This window comes from Lactuca serriola, chromosome 5 (genome assembly GCF_051521515.1).
Source record: "Lactuca serriola cultivar US96UC23 chromosome 5, Lser_US96UC23_V15, whole genome shotgun sequence".
In the NCBI taxonomy this organism is placed as follows: Eukaryota; Viridiplantae; Streptophyta; class Magnoliopsida; order Asterales; family Asteraceae; genus Lactuca; species Lactuca serriola.
In genome coordinates this window covers 300,539,480-300,557,345 of record NC_136412.1, presented here as the reverse complement: position 1 = coordinate 300,557,345, position 17,866 = coordinate 300,539,480, and the positions used below count along the sequence as shown (strand labels likewise).

The following is a 17,866-nucleotide window of genomic DNA, read 5'->3' as shown; positions in this document are numbered from 1 at the left end:
AACAATTTGGGGACAAACTAGATCTATTAGATCAATAAGCAAGATGGAGACTTTATTACCAGAAAAGATGACCACAAAGGAGTGTGTTCCGGATCTACTTCTTCTTCATTGAACTCTTCAACCTTCTCCTTCTTCTACTTGCTCCAAAATGCACCAAAAGTTCCTTCACAAGGCAACAATCACTCACACGCTCTTTAAGGAGGCTAGGGTTTGATAAGAAATGTTCTGAGGGTGATGGAGGCGAGGCTGGGGTGCATAAATGTGTTTAAATAGGGTGCAAACCCTTAAAATTAAGGCTTCATCCAGACATGCGGACTCGACGAGTCCCAACTTATGGACTCGTCGAGTAGCCAACTCAATTTGTGTGATCATCCCGTCTCTACTCGACGAGTCGGGCTACAGACTCGTCGAGTACCCCTTAAGAATTGAAAATACTTATTTAAATTACATACCAGAAAATGGGGCGTTACACATACTTAGCTAGTGATGAGATACGGGCCCCCACCCACACTCATCTCCCTACCAGGCACATACAAGTATCACGCAAACAACAAATATAACTTAACATGCATACGTTCCTCGGGTACCACCCGACATTGAATCGTAGTCCAGAAACATACATATAAACATTCTTCGGGTACCACCTGACATATATAAATCTATCAATACTTATCCATACCAAATAATGCTAAGTTACGGGCCCTGCCCACACTTAGCTACTAATCAACACACATAACATATAATCATACATATAGGTCGGCATTATTGCCTTCGACCCGTTCCTACAAGAGGAAACTTACCTCAATGTCGGATGATAGTTGAACGTCTCTGCCCCGCGATCGGCTCTACACAATCCCTGCATATCACAACCCTTAGTAACCAATCTATGCTTCATAACCCCTCAAGGGTCAACCTTGGTCAAAGTCAAAGTCAAGGTCAAAGTCAACACTCCGGTCAAAGTCAAATCCAACGCTCGAGTTGACTCAACTCGTCGAGTCATCCTTCAACTCGGCGAGTTTCCACAAATCATAGAACACTATATCTCGAACCAACTCGTCGAGTCTACCCCAAACTCGTCGGGTTCTCCATATCCACAAAATTGTGAAATCCCGACCCACCTCGTCGAGTTTTCCAGCAACTCGACGAGTTGCCTCCTCTTTCATCAGAATCGGGCAACTTCCAACCCAACTCGTCGAGTTCCTATATGGACTCGTCGAGTTCCTCAGTCTGTTAAGCCCTTCTTAACGAATTAAGCCTCTATTCTTTAGATCTAAGCTCCATACTCCACCTATACACCGGAAATGTCCTTTTAAGGGTAAACTTTCCAATTTTACCCGTTAATACCTTTTCTTAATGGTTTTAGCTCAAACCCTAACTCCTTAGGACCTAGATCTTGGTCCACAAGCCATCCATACTCCAAACTAAAGCTTACAAGCAGAGATCTAGACCCTAAACACTACATGTACACGTAAAGCTTCCATGTTTCACTCCATGCATGGCCTTTTGGAGCTTAAAAGGCCAAAATGACATCCTATGTCTTGCATGGGGCTTCAATGGCCATAAAGTTTGCACCTTTATGCCATGAAAGCCCTCTATAATCCCTGATCTGAAGGTATACTTACTTGGGTCGTCCATATCCCAAGGATCAAGCTTCTTAGACCAAAAACCCAATAAAGTGAAAATAAGGAGATATAAGAAACTACTAAGCAAGTTAGAGACTTGATTACCAGAAAATGATGAGGATGAAAGGAAGTCTCTGGATCTACTATCTTCTCCTTGAATCCTCTAGCTTCTTCTTCTTCCACAAGCTTCAAAACACACAAAGTTCACTAAAAAATTGCTCACAAGCTCACAAATGCATTAAGGTTTCTGAAACTAGGGTTTGGGACTTGGAGGCTGGAAATGGGGTCAGAAAGTGGGGATTAGGATGCTTAAATACGGTGCAAAATCCCGGATTTAGGGTTTCCCAAACCTAGTCCAACTCGTCGAGTTGGTCTTCCAAAAACACGCGGGGCAACCTTCCTACTCGTCGAGTTCTCACCCTTGAACTCAACGAGTCGCCTTCTTGTTTGGAGATTTTCTTTCTTCATTTGGCCTTCTGGTTTTCGGGTGTTACAGTTCACCACCGTCTATATCAACCTATGATGAGTCGTGCAAGTGAGAGATTGAAACATATGTATGCCCAAGAGTCATTATAAAATGATATTTTGCTAATGACTTATGATCATATACGGTCACACCTTATAAGAAGTTACTACTTATTAATTATTTATTAGAGTAATTTGATTATTAATAAATATAATCAACACTTGTATTTAATTGGAAAATTATTATTTTATGAAAATAATATTTCAACAACTAACTGGGAATTATTGTTCGTGGAAATAACAATAAAATAAAATCAAAGTTATTTATATTCATATGGTATGGATATATATGTTATGTACATTTCTTTGGACACTTTGAGCAATCATCTAGTTGCTACATGTAACTAGTTAGTTGGAACTTGGATGATTGAGTGGAAAACACATTAGCCTTCTCATCACCTCCTTCAAGCCGTAAACCGTAAACTCCATGAAGGAGGGCGATGGTTGCTTGTTTGACTTTGTGATTCACCCATGCCTTTGTATTAATCTTGCATTTAAAGATGGTATGATCCTTCTTAGATGTAAGGTAGTATATAAAAGAAAAGTTAATGACAAAAACCAACTAGTTTTTTTTCACTGTTTCTTCTCTTCTTTTCTCTCCCAAAATCGAGAGCAACTTGGTGCTCTCCCATCTCCTCTCTTGCACTGTGTAGTGTCGAGTTTAAGGGCTTACTAGTTGCTTCTCCTTAAAACTTATTTGATATATGTCTTTTAAGGCTTAAGAACAACTAATTACAAGTGAAGACTAACATCTCAAAGTGGTTTATCCTTACTTGGTGGATACATTATAGAGAGCTTCTACTTTGAAGTCTTTGCCATCTTCATCAACTTCCAACCTCCTGAGAAAAATCAAAGTCTTCAAATGTTATAGTTGTTTTCTCCATATGGTTGAGTTTTAATCTTTCCATGTTTTACAAAAAGATCCTTGGTGGGTATAACATGGTTTTATTTATATTCTTTTAAAATGCTTCTGTTGCTAACCTCATAGTTTTGACACTATAATTATATTATTTTTGAATATAAACCCAACACCATCATGGGACTTCAAGCCAATCAACTGTTTAGCTAATAACAACTTATTGTTCTCGGCCTTCTGAGCATACAAATGCTCAAGCTTGTTCCACAAAGTACGAGCATAAGTCTTCGTGCTAATATGGTTCAAAACATTATCATCAACCCATTGTTGAATTTATCTACAAACCTTTATATGCAAAATATTCCACTTTGCATCTGTTTTATCCCTAGGTTTGTCGGTACTAAATACGGGCAAATAATAATCCTTCACATAAAGAATGTCTTCCATCTTGCTTTTCCAAACATGATAGTTAGAACCATTCAAATTGACAATCCTACTTGTATTAGCTTCCATTGTTCAAACAAATAACCCAATAACAAGAACCAAAGCTCTGATATCAATATTATGAAAAAACCAAACTACAACGATAAATAACACGGCGAAAATAAGCTTCGTTTTGCTAAACTTTCTCGACTCAAATGAACCTTTGTCCTTTGCAGATGCAAACAAATAATTTATTTTTCAATTGCAACAAAACTAGTCCTAATGAAATTTGTATGACCTTATAATCAGCCTAAAACAGTAAGTAATCAATCAATATGAGCCGCCAAAGTTTTAGTGTGAAAACCCCATCAAAACAAGAGTAAATAAACAAATTACTTTGTATGAAATCAAATAAACAAAAGGCAAAGAGGATTATCACCAGATATGTTGCTAATTTCCAGCAGCAAATAATAGCAACGTTTCTCAAGTCTCTGGAGTTGATCTCAAAAAACAAAAGGCAAAGAGTAACATCACCAAATATGTTGCTAATTTCCAACAGCAAATACTAGCAACGTTTCACGAGTCACTGGAGTTGATCTCAAAAATTCAAGCGGACGATATGAAGGTCTCAATGTTCAAAAATCAAAGAAAACAAACCGTTGGATCCCCTAGAAATGAAGAAACACTATATCGGTCTCAAGAAATCCGAAAAAGGAGAAAACCATTTCTTTTCTCTTCTTTCCTCTCTGCTTTTGGTGTTGCTGTGAATTTGTGAGTTAAAAAACTATATTCGTATCTTGTTCTTTTTATAACTTATATAAATTGTCAAAAAACAAACATTTATTTTTAAAGGTTTTTACCAATTTCTTTTACATCATATTATGTTACAATAACTATAAATAAATTCAAAACATAATGACTAATTTCAACATATTACAACTAATCATTATTATATTTCTAATATAACTATACAACTAAAATATCCTAAGAACTACTATAATAACACGATAAATCAAATCCCATACAACTTCAATATAACTACACAAGTATACTAACACATAAAGTATTAGTATAATAAATACAAAACATCAAATCCTCACGAGTATGATTCAATCCATCATCATTTTAACACCATTTTGGTGTATATGATTAGTATAATGGGATTCTATGTTCAGTTAGAGATTGAGAGTAGAAGAGCAGCAAAATTTATACTTTACAAAATGAAATAAAAGTGTAAATCTGAATCCCGTTTATTTAAAATAAAACGCACCTCATACATAGTCATCTTTTAATTCTCTTCTACAAGTATTAGAGAAGATACTTACTCAATGAAGAGGAAAACATTAAGAGAGAAAGTTTTGACACATTACAGATTTACAGAGCAGCTAAGATATCATCTGCACTGGACACTGTGAATTCACCACCGGATTCAATGTTTGCAGCCACCACCTTCAAGTTATCCACCAACAACGCAAACCTTCGTGAACGAACCCCAAGCCCTTTCTCTGAAAGATCAAGCTCCAACCCAAGTGCGTAAGTGTATTTCGCAGCTCCATCAGCAAGAAACTTCACGTTCTTTGTCTCTGGGTATGACTTCTTCCATGCCTTCATCACAAAAGGATCGTTTACTGCAAATGAAAATGAAACCAAGAAGATTACTTCCGTAATTAACAATTCGAAAACAAAGAACAGACACTAAATTCACACTTATGGTTTACCGCTGATCAACAGAAGCTCCTCTACGCCTTTTGATTTAAGCTCATCGGATTTCTCAATGAAGCCAGGAACATGCTTCATACTGTTCTAACCAAATAAACGATTACAATTTTGATGAACTAAGAAGAAGATCAAATTCGACATTTAAGAGGACAAATTACGCAAATCATATAAATTTATCATCAACAGGCCTATTCTATTAGGGATTCATTTAGTAAAGCCCTAAATTTGAAATCGATACGAGATATATATGATTTAGATATAAAATCATCAATGCTTTCTCCAATTGCTAAGAATCAAGCTTATGAACAACTGAAGTTTCATTAGAGAATGGGCAAAATGGAATTCAGGATACCTGCAAGTTGGAGTGAAGGCGCCGGGGACGCCAAAGAGAACGACCTTTTTGCCGGCGGCGAGAGAGTGGACGGAAACCTGTTGCATCTGATCTTGCTCATCGAAGTAGGCAAGAGTCCCGTCGGGGATCGTGTCACCAACAGCAATCGGAGCCATTTCAGCAAGAATGATTCGATTGAACGGTGATCAGCGGCTGATGAATTTAAGGGGTAGAGTGGAGCGGATTTTATTGGAATTTATTAACCAAAGTTGAAAACTTTTGGGGTCCGGCTATGCAGCTTAATTTTATTTAATACAGTTTGACTGAGTAACCAAGATTCGTTGCCCGGCTCATGGAATTTTAAAAGAATAAGGTCTAATTATTTTTTGAAGCAAAAATGTATGAAGTCTGTGGATCATCTCTGTAATTCATGAAGTCTACGGATCATCTCTGCAATCCTCTGTAGTAGAAGAGATGGACCAAAAGGCTGCAAACTGTAATAAAAAACGTGTTTGTTTTTTTAACATTTGCATACTGCTGCAGATATTAAAAAATTAAAATAAACTAATTTTATAAATCAAAAATAGTTTTTTAATACGAAAAATTTAATAATGTATAACATTTCAGCAAAAATTAATGATATTTCAATAAAAAATAATCATATTTCAACAAAAAAAACTTAAAGATATTTAGCAAAAAATAATGATATTTCATCACAAATCTATCATTATTCAATATAAAAAAAAAACAAAAAAAAAATTCAACAAATCATTATTCAATATATAAAAAAAAACAAAAAAAATTCAACAAGAATAAACAAAAAAAAAGTGAAATAAAATTTCAATAACATATAATAAAAATTTTAGCTAGAAAAATAAAAAGATGTTGAAAGAGGTTGGAAGAGGCAGTACAAGTGTTGCGCCAAATATAGAGGTTTTTGACTCTGAAGACTTCTAAAAAACAAACAAATGCGAGATGAAAAGTGTTGCACGTGTGCTGCGCCGCACAGCAATAAGAGGTCTGAAGAGGTTTTTTCCGAAAAACAAACAACACCTAAATTACGAAGGTTTGATCCTAATTATATACATATAAGATTTAATTTTGAGGCTTCTTAAAGAAGAGTATCTGACTGGGGTACTGTTTATCGGGTTTAATTCTCCAATCCATTCTAATGTTTCTAGACACTGCCATTCCCTCTCGATTAGAATATACCACCATCTCCATCTATCTCTCATCCACGCCTAATTTGGTACTCACTTCTTCGTCTCTGTCTCCGCCTCCACCTCTCACATCTCCGTCATCAACAACAGTTTGCATCTAAATGAAAAAAAAAGATTCTTCATCTTCATCCAAATCGCAACAGAACAACCCATGTCTAAAGGTGGAAAATATCATGTTTCTTGATTGCAAACCATTATTGTTTGTGTCAACCAATCATCGTCAAATTTCTAAATTGGTATATATATTTAAATTAAAAGCAAAGTCTTTTTGAGTTGCCTTCAAAACTAGCGATTGAATATGATGACTTTCAGAGAGAGAGAGACCAATTCATTGATTTATTATATGATGGGTAAATTACACCAATCGTCCCTGGTGCATATGTCGAAAAGCACGTTCAGTCCCTATTTTTAAAAATTAATTCGGACCGTCCCTCGTTTGGTTTAAACTTGCACGATTGATCCCTCGTTAATTTAAATCTGCACAATTCATCCTTACCCTCACATAAAATGACTATATTGCCCTTGTTGTTTTATTTTGTATTAATAAGAAAAACAAAAACTAAATTTCAATCCTGTATTTTTACATTTATTAATTATTTCTAAACACTTAAACCTATCACTCCCACCCCATTAACAACAAATACCCTAACTCTTCAATCCCTCTCTTCATCGTCCCTCACCTCCCTTTGAAATTAGAATCCGGCCACCGGAGATACAAGGACCATCGGAAACCCGCTTGATCGCCGCCACGGACCACCACCTCACTTTCCTTGCTCTATTCATGTCGGAAATAGCATCACCACTTGCGACTGTTGATTTAACACATCCACCATCGACCTTCTTCCCCCTCCCTCTCTTGATTTTTCTTGTACCAAAATCTCTGGAACATTCCGCCAATCTTCTCCTCTCCAGATACTCAGATTTCTGTTGTTCCGTATACCCAATTCCACTGCTAACAATCACCCCTTTCTCCACCATCTTCTCCTCCATATCCACCATCCAGTACACCACAAACCTCTGTAACTAATTATATACACCAAAAATCTATTAACCCCTAATTTCTTCATTCAATCACACACACACACACACACACTTCACCTGAAACATCTCACCTCTGTAAGCTCCATCCTTATCGAGTAAGATTTGGTGAAAAACACCAGATCTGGTATGGTGAAATTGTATGTCAGTAGATACCTGCAATATGAATTGCCAATTGAGTTACCTTCGTAGCCATGGATGAGAACGAGGTTTGGTTTGTTCCAGTGGAGGTGGTTTTCCACTCATAGATGGTTGCCCTCCCCTTTTTCTTCTTCTCCGATAAGATTTCTATTTCCCCACTTTAGATCATCTCGCCTTTCTTCTCCGGTGATATGGGTCCCTCTCTGACCCTTGTGACCTAAACAGGTAAAACCTAGTAGCAAGTTGCAGATTTGTTAAGTTGCAGGGTTTTAGGTTTCAAACAATTGAATTTCTATTTTTTTAAGGTTTATTCTTCTTCAAGGGATGACGATCGGTGTTGACAGTGATGTCAGGGATTGGTGTTGGTGGTGATGGTGGAGATGAGACGGAATGAAGAAGAATAAGGGAATAGACGAGTTATGAAGGTGCTTAGGTTTAGGGTCCATTTCTTTTTTTAAAGGAAATAAATAATTATTTTTTATAATAAAAAATCAATAAATAAATAATAAATATAAAATAAATATAAAATAAATCAAAAAATAAATAAATAAGGGTAAAATGGTCTTTTTATATGAGGAGGGACTAAGCGTGCAAGAAAAAACACACTGAGGGACGATCCGAGTTAATTTTTGAAAATAGGGACTAAACGCGCTTTTTGGCATATACACGAGGGACGATTGGTGTAATTTACCCTTATATGATTAATAAATAGTAGAGTAAATTACATGAATGGTCCCTGTGGTTTGGTGTAATCTGCGCGTTTGGTCCCTAACATTTTAACTCGGACGGTCCCTAAGATATAATTTTATTACCCATTCGGTTACCCCTCACCCACTAAACCTATTATCTCTCTCTTTCTCTCTCTCTATATCTCTCTATCTTTCTCTCTCTCTCTAAACCCTAGATCAAAACTCTACAGCCACCACTCACGCTCACCGGACCTCCATCGATCACCATTACTAAATTGCCGACCACCATCTTATGCACCTTCGTTTTGTTCCTGTGCATCCAAAAAAACCCATGGCAGCAGAGGTGAAAGGTTGAAGGTGCAAATCGACTACATGGTGTACATTGGCGGCTGATGTTGAAGATCGATGAAGCAGATGATCATAGGTATAGATCAACGACTTTCAAGTGCAGATCGAAGACGTGAAAAGGTTGTCAGCAACTTTTGTGTGTAGAACGACGGGTTTCCAATGCATATCCGACGGTCATGGTCCGACGGTTCGTCTCATCCCCAAGAAACTGTCCCATTATCTCCATCGTTACCGTTTTCTTGATATGAAATTGAAATCGATTTGTATCGAACGTGTGTCATGTTGACTGGATTGTGTTTTTGTCTACTTGCATGTTCTTTATTGATTTTGCAATCGTTATTATCAATGAATTTGTAGTGGATCTATTTGATTTATCAATGTTTGTCTAAGATCTACTTTTGGAGCCATAGAATCTTTAATATGTTCATATTTGACTTTCCCAATTGTGCATCTGTTGTTTGGATCTTATCCTCTTTCTGGGGTTATAGATTGTTGTTTGCTTTGTTCATTAGCCGATTGTATCATCATGTTCGTATCAGATCTGAAAACATTTCAAATTTCCATTCATATTTGGTTTAAAGGGTTTTGTTTGACAATGGTAATTTCCAAGTATGATGATGGGTGGAAGCCATTTGTGTTTAATGATATTTTTTTAATTAAAAAATAAGAAATAAGTAATTATTAATATAAAAAATTAAACAAAAGGGCAATATAGTCTTTTTAGGTCTGTCAGGGACCAAACGTGCAACAGAATTACATCTTAGGGATCGTTCGAGTTAAAAAAAATAGTTAGGGACAAAACGTGTAAATTACCCCAAACCATAGGGACCATTCATGTAATTTACTCTAAATAGTAATAAATGATTTATTAATATATTATGAGATTAATATATCAATTAGAAATAATATTATTTAATTAAAAATTAATCATAAATTAATTAGAATTAGTTTTAGGATTAATTAGATTAATTAAAAGAGCAAGGACTAAAACCATAATTGTTCAATAGTTGAACAAGAGAGTAATTCTAGAATATTCTTAGGGTTGGACGAAAATTAGAGGCTCCCTGGGGTTTTTGAAATATTCCATATGGATAATATGAATCATTAGGAAGCTAGATAATTGCAGATTTTAAATAATATTACTTTATTTCAAATTAGGGTTTTTAGGATTTTCCTATCAGCTATAAATAGGGTCCTTAGGCATCATATTTTTGGCCACCTATACTCCTAGAAGGATAACCAAAAATCATCCCCTCTTCCCCCCCCCCCCTCTCTATCTTTCTCTCTCTCCAAGTTTCCTTAGTAGCTAGGGTTTGGGTGTGAACCATCAGAGACACGAGATTTCTGGTGCTTGCTTCAAAGAGCTTTTGAAGAAGGATTTTATTGGTTATTTACAAGTATAATAAAAAAAAGTTATGTACACTCTAACCCTCTTATGAATTCTGATTAAACTAGGGTTTCCATAGGGTTCCTTGATGTTCATAGATTATAACATCCAATAGTGAAAACATAGATCCAATTAGTGAACTTAAGAGTTAAGTTATTTTCCGCCACATGATTTTTGTAACCTATAAACCTATATTAGTGGTATCAGAGCCCAATGTTTTTAATTGAATATGCATAATAGTTGAATAGATCAAATTATGGTTTATTGAAATTAAACCCTAATGCTTGAAATTTTCGACTTGGGCTAGGGTTCTTGAAACCCTGGCCTCCTCCCTTAATTTTTAAATTATTTAGGGTTTGTTAGGGTTTCTTATTTGATAATTATTTGTTTTAATTGGTTAAAATAAAATAATTAAAATTAGATAACCCAATACCCTCCATTTTTGAAATTTAGTAGGGATTGAATTAGGATTATATTTAAACTATTTGATTAACAGATTTACAGTAAGTAATTATTTAATCTTCTTGTGATTTAAACTAATTTAATTAGTTTTTAATTAAAAGATAAAGATTAAATCATAAATGGTTTAATTTTAAATTAAATTAATTTTCAAAAATTTAATATTAAAGCTAGTATTTTAGAAAAGTTTTAAAATACACCTTATATAGTATTAAAAGTTTAATATATTATATGTATAAGAAAAGTCAGTCAAATCGCTACTACGCCTCATTTACGAAGCCATACTATAAAGAGGTATAAGGAAGTGACCTATAAAATGACCGCCATTGAGTGTCCACTTACACTCACCGCTCCCTTGTATGGTGGAGGGTCGTTAGCCGAATGAATTTGATAAGACATAATCTCATTAAAAGTATAATGCTATAAAAGTACTAGAACTTTCTTTAAAAATCATACTCTAGTTACTTTAAGAAAAATGTGAAAAGTATGCTAATCCATGAAAACACACATCATACTTTAATATGTCGTCAGTGGAGCGTATGTGGTTAACCGACATACTAATAGGGATTTTGAAGACAAATGATGAATATATAGAAAATTATCATTGTTAATGGAGCGCATATGGTAAACATACACATTAATTAGAGACGATAAAAGGCATCGAGGTTGCCAAGCATGTTTACATGGTTATTCACATCTTGTTTGTGATCTGTGGCATCCTAGTCACAAATAGAAGAGCATAATCTGAGATTAAACATAAGGTTTTTGTAGCACCCGGTTCCTGGTATGAATTTCATTTAAGTATTATTAATATTTTTTTGCCTAGACTCGGCGAGTTGATGGCCAACTCGATGAGTAGGAGCGACTTGGACCCGAGAGTCGGTAGCCAGACTTGACGAGTAGGCCCTGACTGGATAAAACCCTAATTTATGGGATTGCACCGTATTTAAGCATCTCATTCAGCCTCCCTTCGTCCCTATTGCTCTCAAGAACTCTCTATATCAAACCCTAATCGTTTGTGTAAAGATCTAAGGCCTTTGTGGTGGTTTTTGGTGATTTTGGAATATAAGAAGGAAGAGAAAGGCTTGAGGAATCAAGAGGAGGCCAGAGGAGTTCGAGTTTGTGCACCATCTGCAGTTCTTTAGAGGTATAAAGCTGATAACTTGCTCTTTCATGTATTAGATCCCTTTTTGAGGTGATTTAGGGCTTTTAGGAGCCATTCTTGGTGACCAATCATGAGTGCAAGCATGGTTGGGGGCTGAGACTTTAGATCCAAGGTCTTTAAGGGGTTACAAGGCAGAAAAAGGGACTGATTTTTGGAGCCTTAGAGAGCCCCATGCATCTTAAGAGTCTCATTTAGGGCCATTTGAGCTCATAGTCCCATGCATACACGTAAAGTTTGTAACTTCACGTGCTAGATCGATCCTAGAAGCCTAGATCTATCTTTTGGTCAAGTGTTGTACATCAGAAATCGAGAAATGAGACTTAGTCATTCTCAACTCGACATGTCGTTATTGGACTCGATGAGTCCATGGCTTGACTTCCCTTTTCTGTTATGGTTTGAAGGAACCCAGTGAGTGTTAGAGTGGTCTTAGAGGGGTCCGGGGGAATGACCCAACGCATTAGACTTAGCCATAGACATGGGAATCATAGGACTCGACGAGTGTATGAGCAGACTCGGCGAGTCCAAGGCAATCTCCTAACATGCGAAGATGAACTCGAAGAGTTGTTCATACAACTCGGCGAGTCAAGAGCAGAACTTGTTCATAGGCGAGTTGTTCATATGACTCGGCGAGTCGGATGAAGGTTCATTCAAGGATGTTTTAGAAGGAGAAATCGTCGAGTCGTTTCTAAACTCGACGAGTAGGTGCGTGAAGAAGGTCAGATGAAAGGATAGGGACTCGACGAGTTGGCAGCCCAACTCGACGAGTCAGGTCAACTGGAAGTTGACTTTGACTTTGACTTGGTCAGGGGTAAAATAGTCATTTTAACCTAAGAGTAGTTATCAGTGTCTGATTAAGTGTTTTATGGATTTGTAGCCGGAGGATCACTGGAGCAGCAATCAGACATTTGCCGATCAGCTTTTCAGCAGTCAGCCTTGCGAGGTGAGTTACCTTCCAGTAGAGGTGGGTCTAAGGCACCAATGTCGGCCCACTAGTAGGAGTCGTATTTTAGATGATTATCTATGTGATATTCATCTAGGTTTGCTACTATCTGATATATTATGTGCTAGTATGATATGATGTTATATGCTAGTAGTGGTAGGGGAGATAGTCCCCAAGATTTCCGGTCGATAGGGCCGAAGGGGGGGGGGGGTAGTCATACCCAGTCATGCTAGATAAAATATGATTATGTGTTACATGTTATGTGGTAATAGTAGAGGGGTGAAATAGTCCTAGTATCCGGTCGAGAGGACCGAAGGGGAGGCCAGCACCCAGGTATGCTAGGCAGTATCCGATCGAGATGACCGAAAGGGAGGCCAGCACCCAGGTATGCTAGGCGGTATCCGGTCGAAAGGACCGAAGGGGAGGCTAGCACCCAGGTATGCTAGGTAGTATCCGATTGAGAGGACCGAAGGGGAGGCCATCACCCATGTATGTTAGGCAGTATCCGGTTGAGAGGACCGAAGGGGAGGCCAGCACCCAGGTATGCTAGGCAGTATCCGGTCGAGAGGACTGAAGGGGTAGGTCGGACACCCAGATATGCCTAACAGTATATGTATGTTATGTGATTGTATGGTATGCGGTACGGTGGGGGAACCCACTAAGCTTCGTGCTTACAGTTTTCAGTTTTGTTTCACGTATCTCTTCAGCGAAGGGGAAAGAGCTGGCGCGGTAGCTGCACATCATACACACGTTGGATTTTCGCATCATGAGATTCTTGGGACTGTACTATGACATTGTTATATTTATGGTTTGGTTTTCATACATGAGATATAGTTTTATGAAATGATATGTCTTCACTATGTTTTCTTATGCAAGTTTTATAAATCAATTAATTAAAAATGAAATTTTTGGACTCGAAATTTGGGATGTTACAGTTGTAATCTAGTGCAATATCATGGTGTAGTAAGAGACAATCAACAATCTCTCTCTACAACCGAGGCAGAGTATCGAGTAGCTGCAATGACAATTTAAGAATATGTATGGCTTGTCCAACTCCCGAAAGATCTGAATCAAAATGTAGATTACAATATTCCACTATTCTGTGACAACATGTCTTTGATTCAGCTGGCAAGGAATCCTACTTTTCATGCTAGTACCAAACACTTGGAAATTCATTACCATTTCATTTGTAAGAAGGTCTTGGAAGGAGAGATTGACCTGGAATATGTGCGAACCTCAGAGCATGTTGCAAACTCCTTCACTAAGGGACTGCCAAGCAAGAAAACTATAGAGTTATGCACTAAAATGGGGATGATTGAAGCAGGTGTTGAGAGGGAGTATTAATAGTCAACTCGTGCTCTCATTGTGGTACATATGCACATGACTACTCTGTATATATGACCCTTATCTTTTTATGCTTAGTATTTTATTTATTTGACTTTTTCTTTTAGCTTAAGTAATGCGTGGTTTTCAGTGGAGAGTTTCCTAGCTTTATTATCATACTCTAAGCTAGCTTTATTATCATACTCTAAGCCTTATATGATTTTTTTTGACTTCATCTTTTAGTAATAAGAAAATACACAACTTTGTGTATGTGTGTGCTTCATACCGTTCTTATTCTCTACTCATAATCATAAGTATCTTGTTGAGTACAAGTGTGTGCGACTTCATACATGTTAACATTATTGCCCTTGATCGTTTAATGGCGATAACAAACCTTGAGAACGTGCCATATTTTGCACCCAAATCATTAAATATTCACGAGATCTAAATACCTTAAAATTAAGAAAAAACTAAAAAAAAAAAAGATAAACACATTGACTAATTAAACACATATAAATAATAAGATTATATACTATACTCGTTGGATTGACAATTCTAAAATTATCGCCATTTGTTTCCTGTAGATTTTAATGATAAACATCAAATAAGATATAGCAACCAAAAAACAAAAAGTTAAAAAAAGAAAAAAATGATATAACAAAACGTGTGGCTGCCACATGTTAAAAATGGAAAAAATGAAAAACATAAAAGACAACAAGTGGGATTTAATATTGTGTGAATTAGCAACAAATAAAAAGTGCGTGATGTTTATTTCTTTTAGAAAGATACCAACATCTATTCTATATATTTTGCTTATTCTAATATATTTTGCTGATTTTGTCTTGGTGAAATCAAAATGATGTACGCCGGAAAGTAAAAGAGGAGATTACATGAGACCCGGAGAGAAGCGATACTTTATTTTCCGGTAACACACAGAGAACAGGTAACGGCGACGACGATGAAGGATACCGGCGGAGAAGATGCAGCCGGGTGGAATGAGAAAACACGACAACAACGACATTTTATTTTTTGGGTACACACAAGAGAACAGGAAAGGCGACGACGGTGACGAATACAAACGGAGAAGACACAACTGGGTGGAACGGGAAAATACGACAACATCGACGGATGGCAGTGAAGATGAGGAGTTTTTGAACTTTTTCGATGTGTTTTTGAACTTTTCTGGCCGCTGGAATAACTTTTCTCATATGAGGTTTTGAACTTTTCTATTCCGAATAACTTTACATATTTCGATGAAGAATTTTTCTAGCAATTATTTAGATCCAGATTAAATTTTCCGGTGAGCTTTAAGGTGTGCTTGGTTGTGGAAAATTTTCAAGTTTTTTAGGAAAATTTTACAAGAAAAATAGAAATTCTGAAAACGCATTTGGTTCGTTCAGTTTTTCAAAATTTTCCAAGAAAATAAAAATTTTCAGTTTTCCAAATTGTATGTAAATTAAAAAAGTGATTTTTACAGTTTTCCAAATTTTTAAGATGGAAAATGAAAATTCCCCGGTTTCAACCAAACGCGTTTTCTAAAATTTTCATTAAAAATTGAAAGTGAAAACTCAACTTTATTTTCTGAAAACATTTTCTTAGAAAATAAAAAAAGTTTTTCACAACCAAACGCATCCTTACTTATCCATCAGATCACATTAGACTTAATAGCATTTGTTGACTCTTATATAATTTTTTGTGTGTTGACTTCACTTTTATTAAAAACTTTAAATGTTTAGAAAAAATAAAAAGCAGTAAATGTTTGGAAAATATAAAAAAAGATATTGATAACCAATAAAACACAATCAACGTTATAGTAGCACATCCATATTATTTGTTTGATTGCCATATTATTTTTTTTGAGAATTTCTTTTTACACACCAATCTAATATCACCCTACTACACACCAATCTACTTTAATCTATTCCCAATGCACTTTAAATTTCCAAAAAAATCTCTTTATTAATTTTTTTAGGGGATTTTCTTTCTACACACCACTCTATTAAACACCAATATAATATACCTAGTCTAATCATTATTATTAGTAAAAATCATTATATTGTTAGGTACTTTGTTTTCCGAAAAAATAATTTTATTTCTTTTTTTTTCTTTATTTCTCTCTCTCTCTCTCTCTCATATATATATATATATATATATATATATATATATATATATATATATATATATATATATATATATATATATATATATATATATAGGGAAGAGTTGTATGGAAAATGAATGATTAGAGCAACACATATTTGAACCAATGAAAATATGACAACACATCACTTCCACAATAACTTCCACAATACATTACTTGTGAAGAAAGAAATAGACACGTGTCATTTGATTATTGGTTCCGGTAGATGTTGCGTAGTTATTTGTTTTCCATAGAACTCATTCCTATATATATATATATATATATATATATATATATATATATATATATATATATATATATATATATATATATATATATAACATTTTTTTTTTAAATTCAATAAAAGTAACGTTGCAATATAATATGTATTGAAACCTTTGGACTTTTTTTTATCCGAATTCATTTTCTTTTGTCTTTTGTGTGTTTACAATTTACACATTTTTTAGTAGCATAACATGATACATGTGCCATTTTTTTAATACCCACACATTTTATTTATCTCGTTTTTTTTCATTATCTACCCATCTTTTTTTAATTATAACGGTCATATATTTTTAATAACTGCTATATATATTTTTTGAGACAATACTTTTATCAACATAATATATTTTTTGAGACAATACTTTTATCAACATAAATGTGACAAAAATACATGTTATACGCAACTTTAAGGCCCTTTATTTTTATTTTATTTTATTAATCTATACGAAATACCAACACATGCCATATCGTTTGTTAGCTTTTTTTTTTCTTCCTTTTTTTTAATATATATATATATATATATATATATATATAAAGTTAATAAAAATAACTAGATGGAATAATAGTGTTTATTATTTTTATAATATCAAAACAAACTTTAGAAATAATTTTTTTTTTGAATTCAGGTATATGAGACACATAAGTTAAAAAACAAAAAAAAAATACTGTAAAAAAAAAAAGAAGACTGACGCAGATAAGATTTAAAAAAAAATTGTGATTGTTAATATTTTTTTATAAAGTATCATTTAAAATAAAAAGTTAATAAAAATAATTAGTTGGAATAATAAATAATAATTATATAGTTTATAACAGATTATAAATTAAAAGTAAAAAGTATATATATATATATATATATATATATATATATATATATATATATATATATAAGAAATAGAAAGAAAGAAAATTACTTTTTTAAAAAACAATGCAATGATTAGGTTTAATGTCAATATAATAATTAACATCATTCACCTAAAAAGTAACCTAATAATATAGGTTGGTGTTATAGATTGGTGTGTCCAAAATATGACATTTTTTTAGATTAGATTCTTATTTTTTTTTATTAAAATAAATTGTTCGTACGCACCATTTTTTGGCTGCCACAAAAACTTTAAGACCATTTTTTTTAATTGTAAAAACACTAACACAGGTCTTGGGTTTATTAATTTTTTCTAAATAAAAAATTCTACTAATAGATATATATGTTTAAATAGAGTAAAATACAAAATTTAATCATATTATATTTTTGTTCTTTATA

General features: G+C 34.6%; 1 protein-coding gene across 1 annotated transcript; it reads right to left on the bottom strand.

The window, feature by feature from the left end:
* Positions 1–4,652: 4,652 nt before the first annotated feature.
* LOC145054756 (peroxiredoxin-2-like) lies at positions 4,653–5,690 on the bottom strand. The gene is made up of 3 exons (XM_079003008.1): positions 5,498–5,690; positions 5,145–5,224; positions 4,653–5,054 (listed from the first exon to the last, which is right to left on the bottom strand). Exons 1-3 carry the CDS (start codon positions 5,650–5,652, stop codon positions 4,801–4,803), a joined length of 489 nt encoding a protein of 162 aa, XP_078859134.1. The 5' UTR covers positions 5,653–5,690; the 3' UTR covers positions 4,653–4,800.
* Positions 5,691–17,866: the final 12,176 nt, after the last annotated feature.